Source organism: Mandrillus leucophaeus, unplaced genomic scaffold (assembly GCF_000951045.1).
Source record: "Mandrillus leucophaeus isolate KB7577 unplaced genomic scaffold, Mleu.le_1.0 Scaffold78, whole genome shotgun sequence".
Classification (NCBI taxonomy): domain Eukaryota; kingdom Metazoa; phylum Chordata; class Mammalia; order Primates; family Cercopithecidae; genus Mandrillus; species Mandrillus leucophaeus.
This window is the reverse complement of record NW_012108474.1, coordinates 2,289,189-2,300,533: the sequence shown is the minus strand read 5'-3', so window position 1 is coordinate 2,300,533 and position 11,345 is coordinate 2,289,189. Positions and strand designations below refer to the sequence as shown.

The 11,345-nt window shown below is 59.6% G+C and overlaps 1 protein-coding gene across 1 annotated transcript; it reads left to right on the top strand.

Moving 5' to 3' along the window:
* The first annotated feature begins 334 nt into the window (after positions 1–334).
* On the top strand, positions 335–6,482 carry ZNF598 (zinc finger protein 598). The gene is made up of 11 exons (XM_011966965.1): positions 335–454; positions 961–1,090; positions 1,478–1,689; positions 1,787–2,004; positions 2,492–2,609; positions 2,998–3,185; positions 3,681–3,753; positions 3,897–4,654; positions 5,029–5,188; positions 5,302–5,452; positions 5,542–6,482. Exons 2-11 carry the CDS (start codon positions 1,037–1,039, stop codon positions 5,893–5,895), a joined length of 2,286 nt encoding a protein of 761 aa, XP_011822355.1. The 5' UTR covers positions 335–454; positions 961–1,036; the 3' UTR covers positions 5,896–6,482.
* The last annotated feature ends 4,863 nt before the right edge of the window (positions 6,483–11,345 follow it).

The following is an 11,345-nucleotide window of genomic DNA, read 5'->3' as shown; positions in this document are numbered from 1 at the left end:
AGCGACAGTTGCTCAGTTCCCAGCAGGGTGGAGTCGCTGGGTGAGGGCCCTGGTCGGTGGGGCGTCGCCGCGTTGGGACTGGCCTGGCCGCCCCCTGGTGGAGAGGCCGGGCGTTGCGTCTCTGTCCTCTGTCCCCGGCCCTAGGCAAGCGGGTTGGAGTAAGGAGGGGAGGCCTAGGTCAGGGTGCCGGGGCCGCTGCCTACCGGGGCCTCCCAGGAGAACCATTTATGCCTCACTCCTACTCAGCGGGGCCGTGAGGGCTCCCTTGCCTCTGAGGCTCTGTTGCATTCCAGGTGGGGGTCCCATCCCAGTTCTGTTCACTATCCTGGTTTTGGCTCTAGGTGGTCTTTGGGAAGAAGCTTCCTGCCTTTGCCACCATCCCCATCCACCAGCTGCAGCATGAGAAGAAATACGATATCTACTTTGCAGATGGAAAGGTGTACGCATTGTACAGGTAAGCAGAGCGCCTTCCTGGGTCCTGGCTTCCCTGTGACTGTGGCCCTTCACGTCCCACTCTCCTCACAACCGGAGGCACTTCGGGGGCCACATGGTGTACCAATGCTGGGGCCAGGTGCCTGGCTTCCCGCCCTGTGACTGGGGGCGCTTACCAGGCCCTCCTGGGGGTAGAGCTGGTGGGTGCGCTGGGGAAAGGCATGCCCAGGTGGTGCCGCACCTGCCTCAGGGGCTCCTTGAGCGGCACGCGAGCTTGTGTGAGCCAGGCCTGTGGCCTGAAAATTCAGTAAAGGGCACAGCTGTCCCAGGGCTGGTCTCTCAGGGGAGGGGCAGCTCCTGGGCTCAGGGCTAGAGCCAGGCTTCTGACCCAGGCCGTGTGCAGGCATCACCCAACCCGTGGCCTTGCATCTGGCCTGGGTCACGGGCCTGGGGCCTGGTGAGTGGCCCCGCTCCCGGCGGCGACACTGAATGTTCTGGGGCCGTGGGCGGCTCTCGGTGTCTTCCTAGGCAGCTGCTGCAGCACGAGTGCCCGCGGTGCCCCGAGCTGCCGCCTTTCAGCCTCTTCGGGGACCTGGAGCAGCACATGCGGAGGCAGCACGAGCTCTTCTGCTGCCGGCTGTGCCTCCAGCACCTCCAGGTGTGCCCCCAGAGAGCCCAGAGAGAGCCTAGGCGGTGGGTGGTGCTGGGGACACGGTCACACGGCTGGGAGGGCTTGTCCACTTGCTGCTTCTGGCCCCGGGTGGCCCCGAGGGTCGGGCTGTGCGCGGCGCGGTCACACGGCTGGGAGGGGCTTGTACACTCGCTGCTTCTGGCCCTGGATGGCCCCGAGGGTCAGGCTGGGAGGGGCTTGTCCACTTGCTGCTTCTGGCCCTGAGCGGCCCCGAGGGTCAGGCTGTGCGCGGCACAGAGGCTTCTGGTGGCCGGCGGGGCCTCTCCTGCCCCTTGCTGCTCCGCCGCTGGCCTGTGGGAAGAGGCAGGAGGCCTGGAGTCCCCCAGCCTGTGCCCAGCCCCCTGTGCCTTGCAGATCTTCACATACGAACGCAAGTGGTACTCGCGCAAGGACCTGGCCCGGCATCGCATGCAGGGGGACCCCGATGACACGTCGCACCGCGGGCACCCGCTCTGCAAGTTCTGCGACGAGCGCTACCTGGACAATGACGAGCTGCTTAAGCACCTGCGCCGCGACCACTACTTCTGCCACTTCTGCGACTCGGACGGGGCCCAGGACTACTACAGGTGGGCCGGGCGGCAGACAGACAGATGACCCTCCCTCCCCCAGGGCGTGGGGCTAGCCGGGCTGCAGCCCTTCTACCGACACCCCATCTTCTGCCAGCGACTATGCCTACCTGCGCGAGCACTTCCGGGAGAAGCACTTCCTGTGTGAGGAGGGCCGCTGCAGCACGGAGCAGTTCACCCACGCCTTCCGCACCGAGATCGACCTCAAGGCCCACAGGACGGCCTGCCACAGCCGCAGCCGTGCCGAGGCGCGCCAGAACCGCCAGATCGACCTACAGTTCAGCTACGCGCCACGGCACTCGCGCCGGAACGAGGGTGAGCAGGCGCCTGGCCTGGACGCCCCCGGGCGGCGCCCCATGACCGTGCCCTGCTCTGGAGCCTCAGACGAGCTGTGGGTGCAGGAGGTGGCCTCTGGCCGGGCTGCAGTGCCTGAGCACCCCTCGTGTGCCAGGAGCACTTGCTGCCTCAGGGTCTCGGATCTGCTGCCCTGGGCGCCCGGGGCCCTTCCCTGGACTAGGAGGCTTTTACTGAACATCTGCTGTGTGCACATCCCACCTGGGGCTTGGGGACCCTCCTCTCCCTTCCCACTGCTCCTGTGGCTTGGCACCCAGGTCGTAGAGGCCCGTGGCTGGCGTGGATCCTGCAAGGCTCCTGTGCCATCCTGGGCTCATGTGCACTGTGGGTAGGAAGGCTTCTGCTGTCCAGGCCTGAGCATTGGCCGGGTGTGGCCTTGACAGCAGGCCTGTCCCTCCTATTGTCGTCCTGGGGTCCCGGGAAGTGACAGGCTGTCTGCTGGCCGCAGGGGTCGTCGGTGGCGAAGACTACGAGGAGGTGGACAGGTACAGCCGCCAGGGCCGAGTGGCCCGGGCCGGCACTCGTGGAGCCCAGCAGAGCCGCCGAGGAAGCTGGAGGTACAAAAGGTGGGGGGCCTTGCGTGCTGCTGACATTCTCCTGTGGTGACCGTGGCCAGTGGCCAAGCTGGGAGTAGGGGTGGGGTCAGGTATTGTGGCCAGAGTTTCTGGGGTTCTGAGTGGCAGCAGGGTCTGTTCAGTGTCCTTGGTGAGCAGAAGTTTCTTCCTCTTCCAGTTCTAGCCACAGCCACAGATCCCGGGGTTGGGGTGGGTGAAAGGGGCCTGTATCAATTGGGCGGCCACCGCAGCTATACGAGCAAACATTGGCCCGGCGGCCCTGCAGGGCAGAAACATCAGACCCCAGATAATTGCCCCACACACTGGGCCCAGGACTCTGCCTGCCTGAGGCATTGGTCTCGGGCTGTGCTCAGCCTGAAGGCGGGCCTCCTTGTCCCAGGGAGGAAGAGGACCGAGAAGTAGCAGCTGCTGTCCGGGCTTCCGTGGCTGCACAGCAGCAGGAGGAGGCACGCAGAAGTGAGGACCGGGAGGAAGGCGGCCGGCCCAAGAAGGAGGAGGCAGCGGTGCGGGGTCCTGAGGAGCCCCGTGGCCCCCGGCGCCCACCCCGGACTCAGGGTGAAGGCCCAGGTGAGTTGGCCCTACCTGGTGGCAGCGCCGCCCAGGCCAGGAGGCCAGTGGCCAGCTTTGTTTTTGTTTTTGTTTCTGTTTCTGTTTTGTTTGTTTTGAGACAAGATTCTCACTCTGTCGCCCAGGCTGGAGTGCAGTGGCGTGATCCCGGCTCGTTGCAACCTCTGCCTCCCGGGTTCCCGCCATTCTCCTGCCTCAGCCTCCTGAGTAGCTGAGACTACAGGCCCGTGCCCCCACACCTGGCTAATTTTTCTATTTTTTGTAGAGATGGGGTTTCATCGTGTTGGCCAGGCTGGTCTCAAATTTCTGACCTCAGGTGATCCGCCTACCTCAGCCTCCCAAAGTGCTGGGATTACAGGCGTGAGCCACCATGCCCAGCCTAGTGGCCAGCTCTTGACGGGCATGGTGCCTGGGACGCTGCGGGCCTTCACCTGGGAGGTGAAGAGCACCCTTCACTCTGTCCCCACACCCTGACCTGACCTGTGTTCCTCACAGGCCCTAAGGAAACTTCGACAAATGGTCCTGTAAGCCAAGAGGCCTTCCCGGTGACGGGCCCAGCCACCCCATGGTGTGTGAGGGTGAGGGTGTGGGTGCCCGGGGTGAATGGTGCAGGGTGGGCGGGTGCGGGCGGCCACAGGTGGGTGCCGGGAGGGCAGGTGTGGAGCCACGGGGCCTGATGGCTGTTGACTAGTTCTGCTTCCCTGCGCCCAGCACCCTCCCACCACCCAGCCCTAAGCTCAAGGACGAAGACTTCCCCAGCCTCTCTGCCTCCACTTCCTCCTGCTGCTCCACTGCAGCAATCCCGGGCCCTGTGGGGTTGGTGCTGCCATACGCCATCCCTGCCAGGGGCAGGAGTGCCTTCCAGGAGGAGGATTTCCCTGCCCTGGTGTCCTCGGTGCCCAAGCCTGGCACCACCCCCACCAGCCTCGTCTCTGCCTGGAACAGCAGCAGCAGCAGCAAGAAGGTAGCACAGCCCCCACCCTCAGCGCAGGCTACCGGAAGCGGCCAGCCCACCAGAAAGGCTGGGAAGGGGAGCAGGGGCGGCAGGAAGGGCGGCCCGCCCCTCACACAGGAGGAGGAGGGTGGCAGTCCGGCCGCTCAGGAGCTTCTAAGCACACGCCCCACGGGCTCCATCTCCTCCCCATTGGGGCCAGTCTCCATCCAGCCCTCTAAAGTTGGCAAGAAGAAGAAAGTGGGCTCAGAGAAGCCTGGCACCACACTGCCACAGCCCCTGCCCGCTAGCTGTCCCCCTGGGCCTATGCAGGCCCCAGAAGCTCCGGCCAGCAGAGCCGAGGGACCAGTTGCTGTCGTCGTTAATGGACACACAGAGGGCCCGGCCCCAGCTCGGAGTGCCCCCAAGGAACCCCCAGGGCTCCCAAGGCCCCTGGGGTCCTTCCCCTGCCCCACGCCACAGGAGGACTTCCCAGCGCTTGGCGGCCCCTGTCCACCCCGGATGCCACCGCCCCCAGGTACGTGTGCAGGCTCAGGCCTGCTCCCTGGGTGTTGGGAGGGGCCGGGGTCAGGCTGGAGCCACAGGCACAGTCTACAGCTGCGTGGTGGGGACCCCTGTGCGCTGCTGTTGGCCACCCACATGACCTCCAGCCTCCCCTTAACTGCCCTGTGTCGCTTGTCTCTCTTGAGACCGGCCCTCATGGTGCCTCCCGGGGCTGAGGGTGCATAAGCTTATGTAGGCTGGGCCTGCCACACCGGAAGCATGGTGTGGGTGCTGGCCCTGCGCCTGCTCTGCGGGGAAGGGGTGGCTGTGGACAGAAGCTGGCCCTGGAGGCCAGGCAGCCCGCGGTCAGCGAGGGTCCCCTCTGGGTCTTGTCCTGCCACCCCTCAGGCTTCAGCGCTGTGGTGCTCCTGAAGGGCACACCTCCCCCACCCCCGCCGGGCCTGGTGCCCCCCATCAGCAAGCCGCCCCCAGGCTTCTCTGGCCTTCTGCCTAGCCCCCACCCGGCCTGCGTTCCCAGCCCCACCACCACCACCACCACCACAAAACCGTAAGTGTGGGTGGGCTGCCTGGCGTCCACCGGGGGCTGGAGGAAGGGTACCTTTCCCTTGGGCCATTCTAAAGGCTGAAGCCTCCACCTTCTCTTAACCTTCTGACTCCTAGACCCAGGCCGCCGCCTGCTCTGCAGGCCTACCTAGTCCCCGAGAACTTCCGGGAGAGGAACCTGCAGCTCATCCAGTCCATCAGGGACTTCCTGCAGAGCGACGAGGCCCGCTTCAGCGAGTTCAAGAGCCACTCAGGGGAGTTCAGACAGGTCAGGCGGGCCCGGGGCGGGGTGGCCAACCCGTCTTCATCCAGGGCCCAGGCCGGAGGGAATGACTGAGTCTGACTCTCCGGCGGCAGGGCCTGATCTCCGCAGCCCAGTATTACAAGAGTTGCCGGGACCTGCTGGGGGAGAATTTCCAGAAGGTGTTTAATGAGCTGCTGGTCCTACTGCCCGACACAGCCAAGCAGCAGGAGCTCCTGTCTGCACACACGGACTTCTGCAACCGCGAGAAGCCTCTCGGCACCAAGTCCAAGAAGAACAAGAAGAGCGCGTGGCAGGCCACCACCCAGCAGGCGGGCCTGGACTGCCGTGTGTGCCCCACCTGCCAGCAGGTGCTCGCACACGGCGACGCCAGCAGCCACCAGGCGCTGCATGCTGCCCGGGACGACGACTTCCCCTCCCTGCAAGCCATCGCCAGGATCATCACGTAGCTCCCGCCAGCATGGCCAGAGCCATCGCACCATGAGCGCCCTTCCTCCTTCCTTCCTCTCCGGGCTGCCGGGCAGCCAGGTAAGGCCCAGTGAGGCCACCTGGCCTCTTGGTTGGCCAGGCCCACCAGGAAGTCACCAGGATGGTCCATCCGACCTGTTGGCACACTCAGGTGGGAGTCCACCCCTGCCTCAGTGGTGGGCCAGTCTCGGTTTGCATTCTTGTGCTTTTGGGAGGCGCCAGGGGAGGGAAGGGCTGGGATGCTGGGACCTGTTGTTGCTGGCAAAGCCAGAGGTCACAGTGGCCTGATCTGGGCCCTCCCAAAGCTGAGGGCTGCCGCCCCTGCGGCCTCAGAGCTGAAAGCTGCGGCTCCACAGGTGCCAGAGTCAGATGTCACAGGTGTGTGTTGTGTAAACAGTTGGCTGTTTCGTGCTTCAAGAATATTCAGGATTAAAAGCAGACAAGAAATTGTGCTACTTGAAGTTGAATCTTTTTATGAGACAAGCTAAAGCTGAATCTGGGATCTTAAATTGCCTCTGACCTTTTATAAGACAGTTTATCTTCAAATAAATTTATTTTGCAATACCACACATAGCTGGTGTTCTGAGCTTGTCTGTCTTCTGAGTATACCCTGAACCCAAATTTAAAAACAGGGTGGAGGGGACATCTGAAATACTGCAGCAAAATAATATGAGCATTATTATCTGGATCTAGGGTTTTTGGAGGGAGACCAGACATATACGGTAACCACTTCTTTCTGCTTCCAGTACATATAAGTAGGAAAAAAGCTCTAAACACAGCCACATTCAAGTAAGCCCAAGAATATATCCTTAGATCAGAGAAAGTGGGGATATTTCTCTAAGCAGAAAGGGGCTACCATGTGATGAAGGGCCAGTGAGTGGCCTCCAGAGGGGCTGGGTGGGAGCCATGCGGCAGCATTGGCACTGCCCCCCGTGAAGCTGAGGACTTGGACGGGGCTCCAGTGTGTCTTCTGAGTGATGGCCATGCTGGAGCCGGCGAGGACATGAGAGGCTGGTGGAGGCCACCTGCATTCCCCCTGCACCAGAGGTGCCTCACAACTGATGCCCACTTTGCAGGGGATCACAGGTTCCTAAGCAAGACCAGTCCCACAGGAAAATAGAGCAGTCTGGGAAATGGGCCGTTTCCTTAAGGTTATTGGAAAGAACTTCTCTTTCTGGGTCTGGCTCTCAGGCTGGAGTGCAGTGGTGTGATCTCAGCTCACTGCAGTCTTGACCTCCTGAGACTCAGGTGATCCTCCCACCTCAGCCTCCTGAGGAGCTGGAACTACAGGTGTGCACCACCATGCCCAGCTAATATTTTTTGTAGAGAAGGGGTCTTGCTATGTGGCCGAGGCTGGCCTTGACCTCCTGGGCTCAAGCAATCCTCCTGCCTTGGCCTCCCAAAGTGCTAGGTTACAGGAATGAGCCACTGTGTTTGGCAAAAAATGACTTTTTTTTTTTTTTTTTTGAGATGGAGTTTCACCCTTGTTGCCCAGGCTGGAGTGGAATGGCGCGATCTTGGCTCACCACAACGTCCACCTCCTAGGTTCAAGAGATTCTCCTGTTTTAGCCTCCCGAGTAGCTGGGATTACAGGCATGCACCACCACGCCTGGCTAATTTTTTGTACTTTTAGTAGAATTTTTTGTACTTTTAGTAGAGACGGGGTTTCTCCATGTTGGTCAGACTGGTCTTGACCTCCTGACCTCAGGTGATCTGCCTGCCTCAGCCTCCCAGAGTGTTGGGATTACAGGCGTGAGCCACTGCCCCTGGCTAGAAAATGACTTCTTAAAGAAGGAGCAAGAACTAGAGGAATATGAGGCAACATTTAAGTGGCAGTTGCTGTGACAAGCAGTGCTGCAAGCTCCACACGCCTTACCACAGTAATCGTCACCCTCCCACACCATAGGAACCACAGTGACCCTTTTACAGGAGAACCTGAGGCATAGACAGGTTGAGAGACTTACCCAGGATGACTGAGCTAGAAAGTGGCAAAGCCAGCATCTTGGCTCCAGAGATGGTTCTTAGCTGTGCTTCACTCAACCAGGAGGTTATGGAAAATAACCAATTAGAAATCCTAGGAATGAGGTTGGGTGTAGTCGCTCATGCCCGTAATCCTAGCACTCTGGAAGGCTGAGGCAGGTGGATAACCTGAGGTCAAGAGTTCGAGACCAGCCTGGCCAACATGGTGAAACCCCATCTCTACTAGAAACACAAAAAAATTAGCCGGGTGTGGTCATGCATGCCTATAATCCCAGCTACTCGGGAGGCTGAGACATAAGAATCACTTGAGCCTGGGAGGTGGAGGTTGCAGTGAGCTGAGATCTCACCACGGTACTCCAGTCTGGGTGACAGTGAGATTCCGTCTCAAAAATCCTAGGAATGAAAAGTAATTGAGATAAAGACCCCAATAGATGGGTTAAAAAGTAAACACCACCAAGTTGGGGGATGTAACTGCAAAAGGTACCGGTGAGAAGCAGGGAAGGGTGTGACCACTTGAAGGCCATGGAACGGGACCCAGTGCTGGAGGCTCCACAGCAAATCTTGCAGGAGTCCCAGGAGTAGAAGGTGACGAGAAGAGGACATGTGAGAAATTGTGGCTGCTCCCCCCAAACATCAAGAGAGAAAACAAACCATCAAAGACCAAGCAGGATCAACGATAACAAATTCTTACCTAGACAAGGATTTACAGTAACGAACCCTACAAATGATTGCCAACAAGATAACTCATCAACAATGCAAATGGCACCGTTAGCATCACTCTCATCAGCGTCTTAGAATGCCAGGACGTAAGAGTGAAGTCATCAGGGTGGGATGCAGTGGCTTATGCCTGAAATCCCAGCATTTTAGGAGACCAAGGTGAGAGGATCACTTGAGCTCAGGAGTTCAAGACCAGCCTAAGCAATATAAGGAGACTCCATCTCTACAAAAAACTTTAAAATTAGCTGGGCACGGTGGCGCATGCCTGTGGTCCCAGCTTCTCAGGAGGCTGAGCGGGGAAGATCACATGAGCCTGGGAAGTGGATGTTGCAGTCAGCCAGAGGTTGAAGTGAGCCAAGATTTTGCCACTGCACTCTAGCCTAGGCATCTTTTTTTTTTATTTTCTCAAAAAACAAAACAAACAGGTTCACTCTGGGCCGGGTGTGGTGGCTCACGCCTATAATCCCAGCACTTTGGGAGGCTGAGGTGGGTGGATCACCTGAGGTCAGGAGTTTGAGACCAGCCTGACCATCATGGAGAAAACCCATCTCTACTAAAAATACAAAATTACCCGGGCATGGTGGTGCATGCCTGTAATCCCAGCTACTCCGGAGGCTGAGGCAGGAGAATCATTTGAACCCGGGAGGCAGAGGTTGTGGTGAGCCAAGATCATGCCATTGCACCCCAGCCTGGGCAATAAGAGCGAAACTCCATCTAAAACAAACAAACAAACAAACAAACAAAAACACAACAGGCCAGGTGCGGTGGCTCATGCCTATAATCCCAGCACTTTGAAAGACACCAAGGCAGGTGGATCACTTGAGGTCAGGAGTTTGAGACCAGCCTGACCACCATGGCAAAACCCTGCCTCTACTAAAAATTCAAAAATTAGCCGGGCATGGTGGTGGGTGCCTGTAGTCCCAGCTACTCTGGAGGCTGAGGCAGGAGAACTGCTTGAACCCGGGAGGCAGAGGTTGCAGTGAGCTGAGATGGCGCCACTGCACTGTCCAGCTTGGGTGACAGAGCGAGACTCCATCTCAAAAACAAAAACAACAAAAAACAAACAAGGGGTCTCCCCAGCATTTCAGAGAACCAGACTAGTGTGATATGTGGTGGTGGGGATCTATGGACCTGGAGCCTCCAGAGTCTGGGGGTCAGCCTGGCCTCTACCTCCCTGTCCCCTCCTGTGGGACCCTGGTGCCTCTCAGATCCCAATCCCTGGCACCAGGAAGGGAAGGGTTAGAAATGATTCCAGGAGCTTCCAGGTCACAGTCAGCTCAGTTACAGTCTTTATTGTAACGAAGTTGCAGTCGGAACATGGGACACTGAAAATACACAATCTCTGGTCTTTCAAGAGAGGGAGAGAGAGTGTGATATATACAAAAATTGTAAACATGTTCACTTAAATATCCACACAGAATTGGTCTAGGCTACAATGTAACAAGGTTGTCACTCAACTGCAACTCCAGAGGGAGGTGTCTGTCTATCTGGACGAAATGTGGCAACCACCTTTGGTGTTGACTTAATGTGAAAAGCCAGCTTTGAGCAATGCATGAGTAGTCAGCTACGCAGAGGGACTCCAACCTGGGACTGGGCCAGGAAGCAGGGTGCAGGTGGAGAGGCAGGGACTGGTCCAGGAAGCCAAGGTAAAAGGAACTGCACAGGGGCCATCTCGTGGGACACGGTGGCCAGCTGGAGCCTCTGGGCCTGTCTCCTGCTGAGGGGCTTGTCTTGCCTGGCACCCAAGCATCCTTCTCCTCCCCTGGCAAGGTCTTACTGAAGGGCTGGGACAGGGCTGGTGTCTTGGCCCACAGCTACCTTGTGCCTTCCTGGCCAGAGCCACCCACACCTGGGCAGGGGCCAGGGCCACAGACAGAGGAGCAGCTTGTGGGGTACTAGGAGGTGAAACCTGAAGACTGGACCACGATCACAACACTGACAGGGCCAGGCTGTTCTAGGAGCCTGTGAGAGAAAGTGGAGAGTGGCTCCAGACGGAACGCACCACCATGACAGAAACGGGACAGTCACTACCCACAGGAATATGGGATGAGAACAGTGGCCAGGATCCCCAGTCTCGGGGCGGGGTGGTGTCTTTCCCCTGCCCCCTCTTTGTCCTGGGCAGCTCCTGCAGCTGATCAGAGAGGGCAGCTGAACCCCCAACCCCGGAGTGAGCAGGTGAGCTGCAGGGTGGCTGGCCCAAGAGGGAATGCCTTCCCCAAGCCAGTCCATTCTGGGCTAGGGACACACATCCTGGGCAGTGCTATCCCTTTCTCAGGACCTTAGTCCTGGGGCCAGGTGCTGAGGGACTGGGGAAACTTGGCAGGGGGCAGCCCGGGCACGCGAGGGTCCACCCCCTCTTGGCCCCGGATGACCCAAGGCGGCCACCCACTCTGTCCCTGGCGCTGAGCTGGAAGAACCCAAGGGAGGTCCCGGAGATCCTGGGGCCTGCGTTGGTGGGGTGGCCTTGGAGCCCTGGTCTGTGCCTGCCAGCCGCTAGTAGGCAGGCACTTGGTACCCTTTGGGGCTGGTGTCCAGGGTCTCGGTGAAGGGCGGGCTCTGGTAGGTCTCGGTGCCCTCTACGCCGCTGCCCACCGGATAGCCGGGGTAGGCCTGGCTCGCCCCAGCGCTCAGTTGTTCGGTGGCGAAGAGTGACATGTCGGTGCCCAGGCGGAACCGCTGCAGGGCCTTCACGGTGAGCGCCACCTGCACGCAGGCGGGGCCAGCGGGGTCAGCC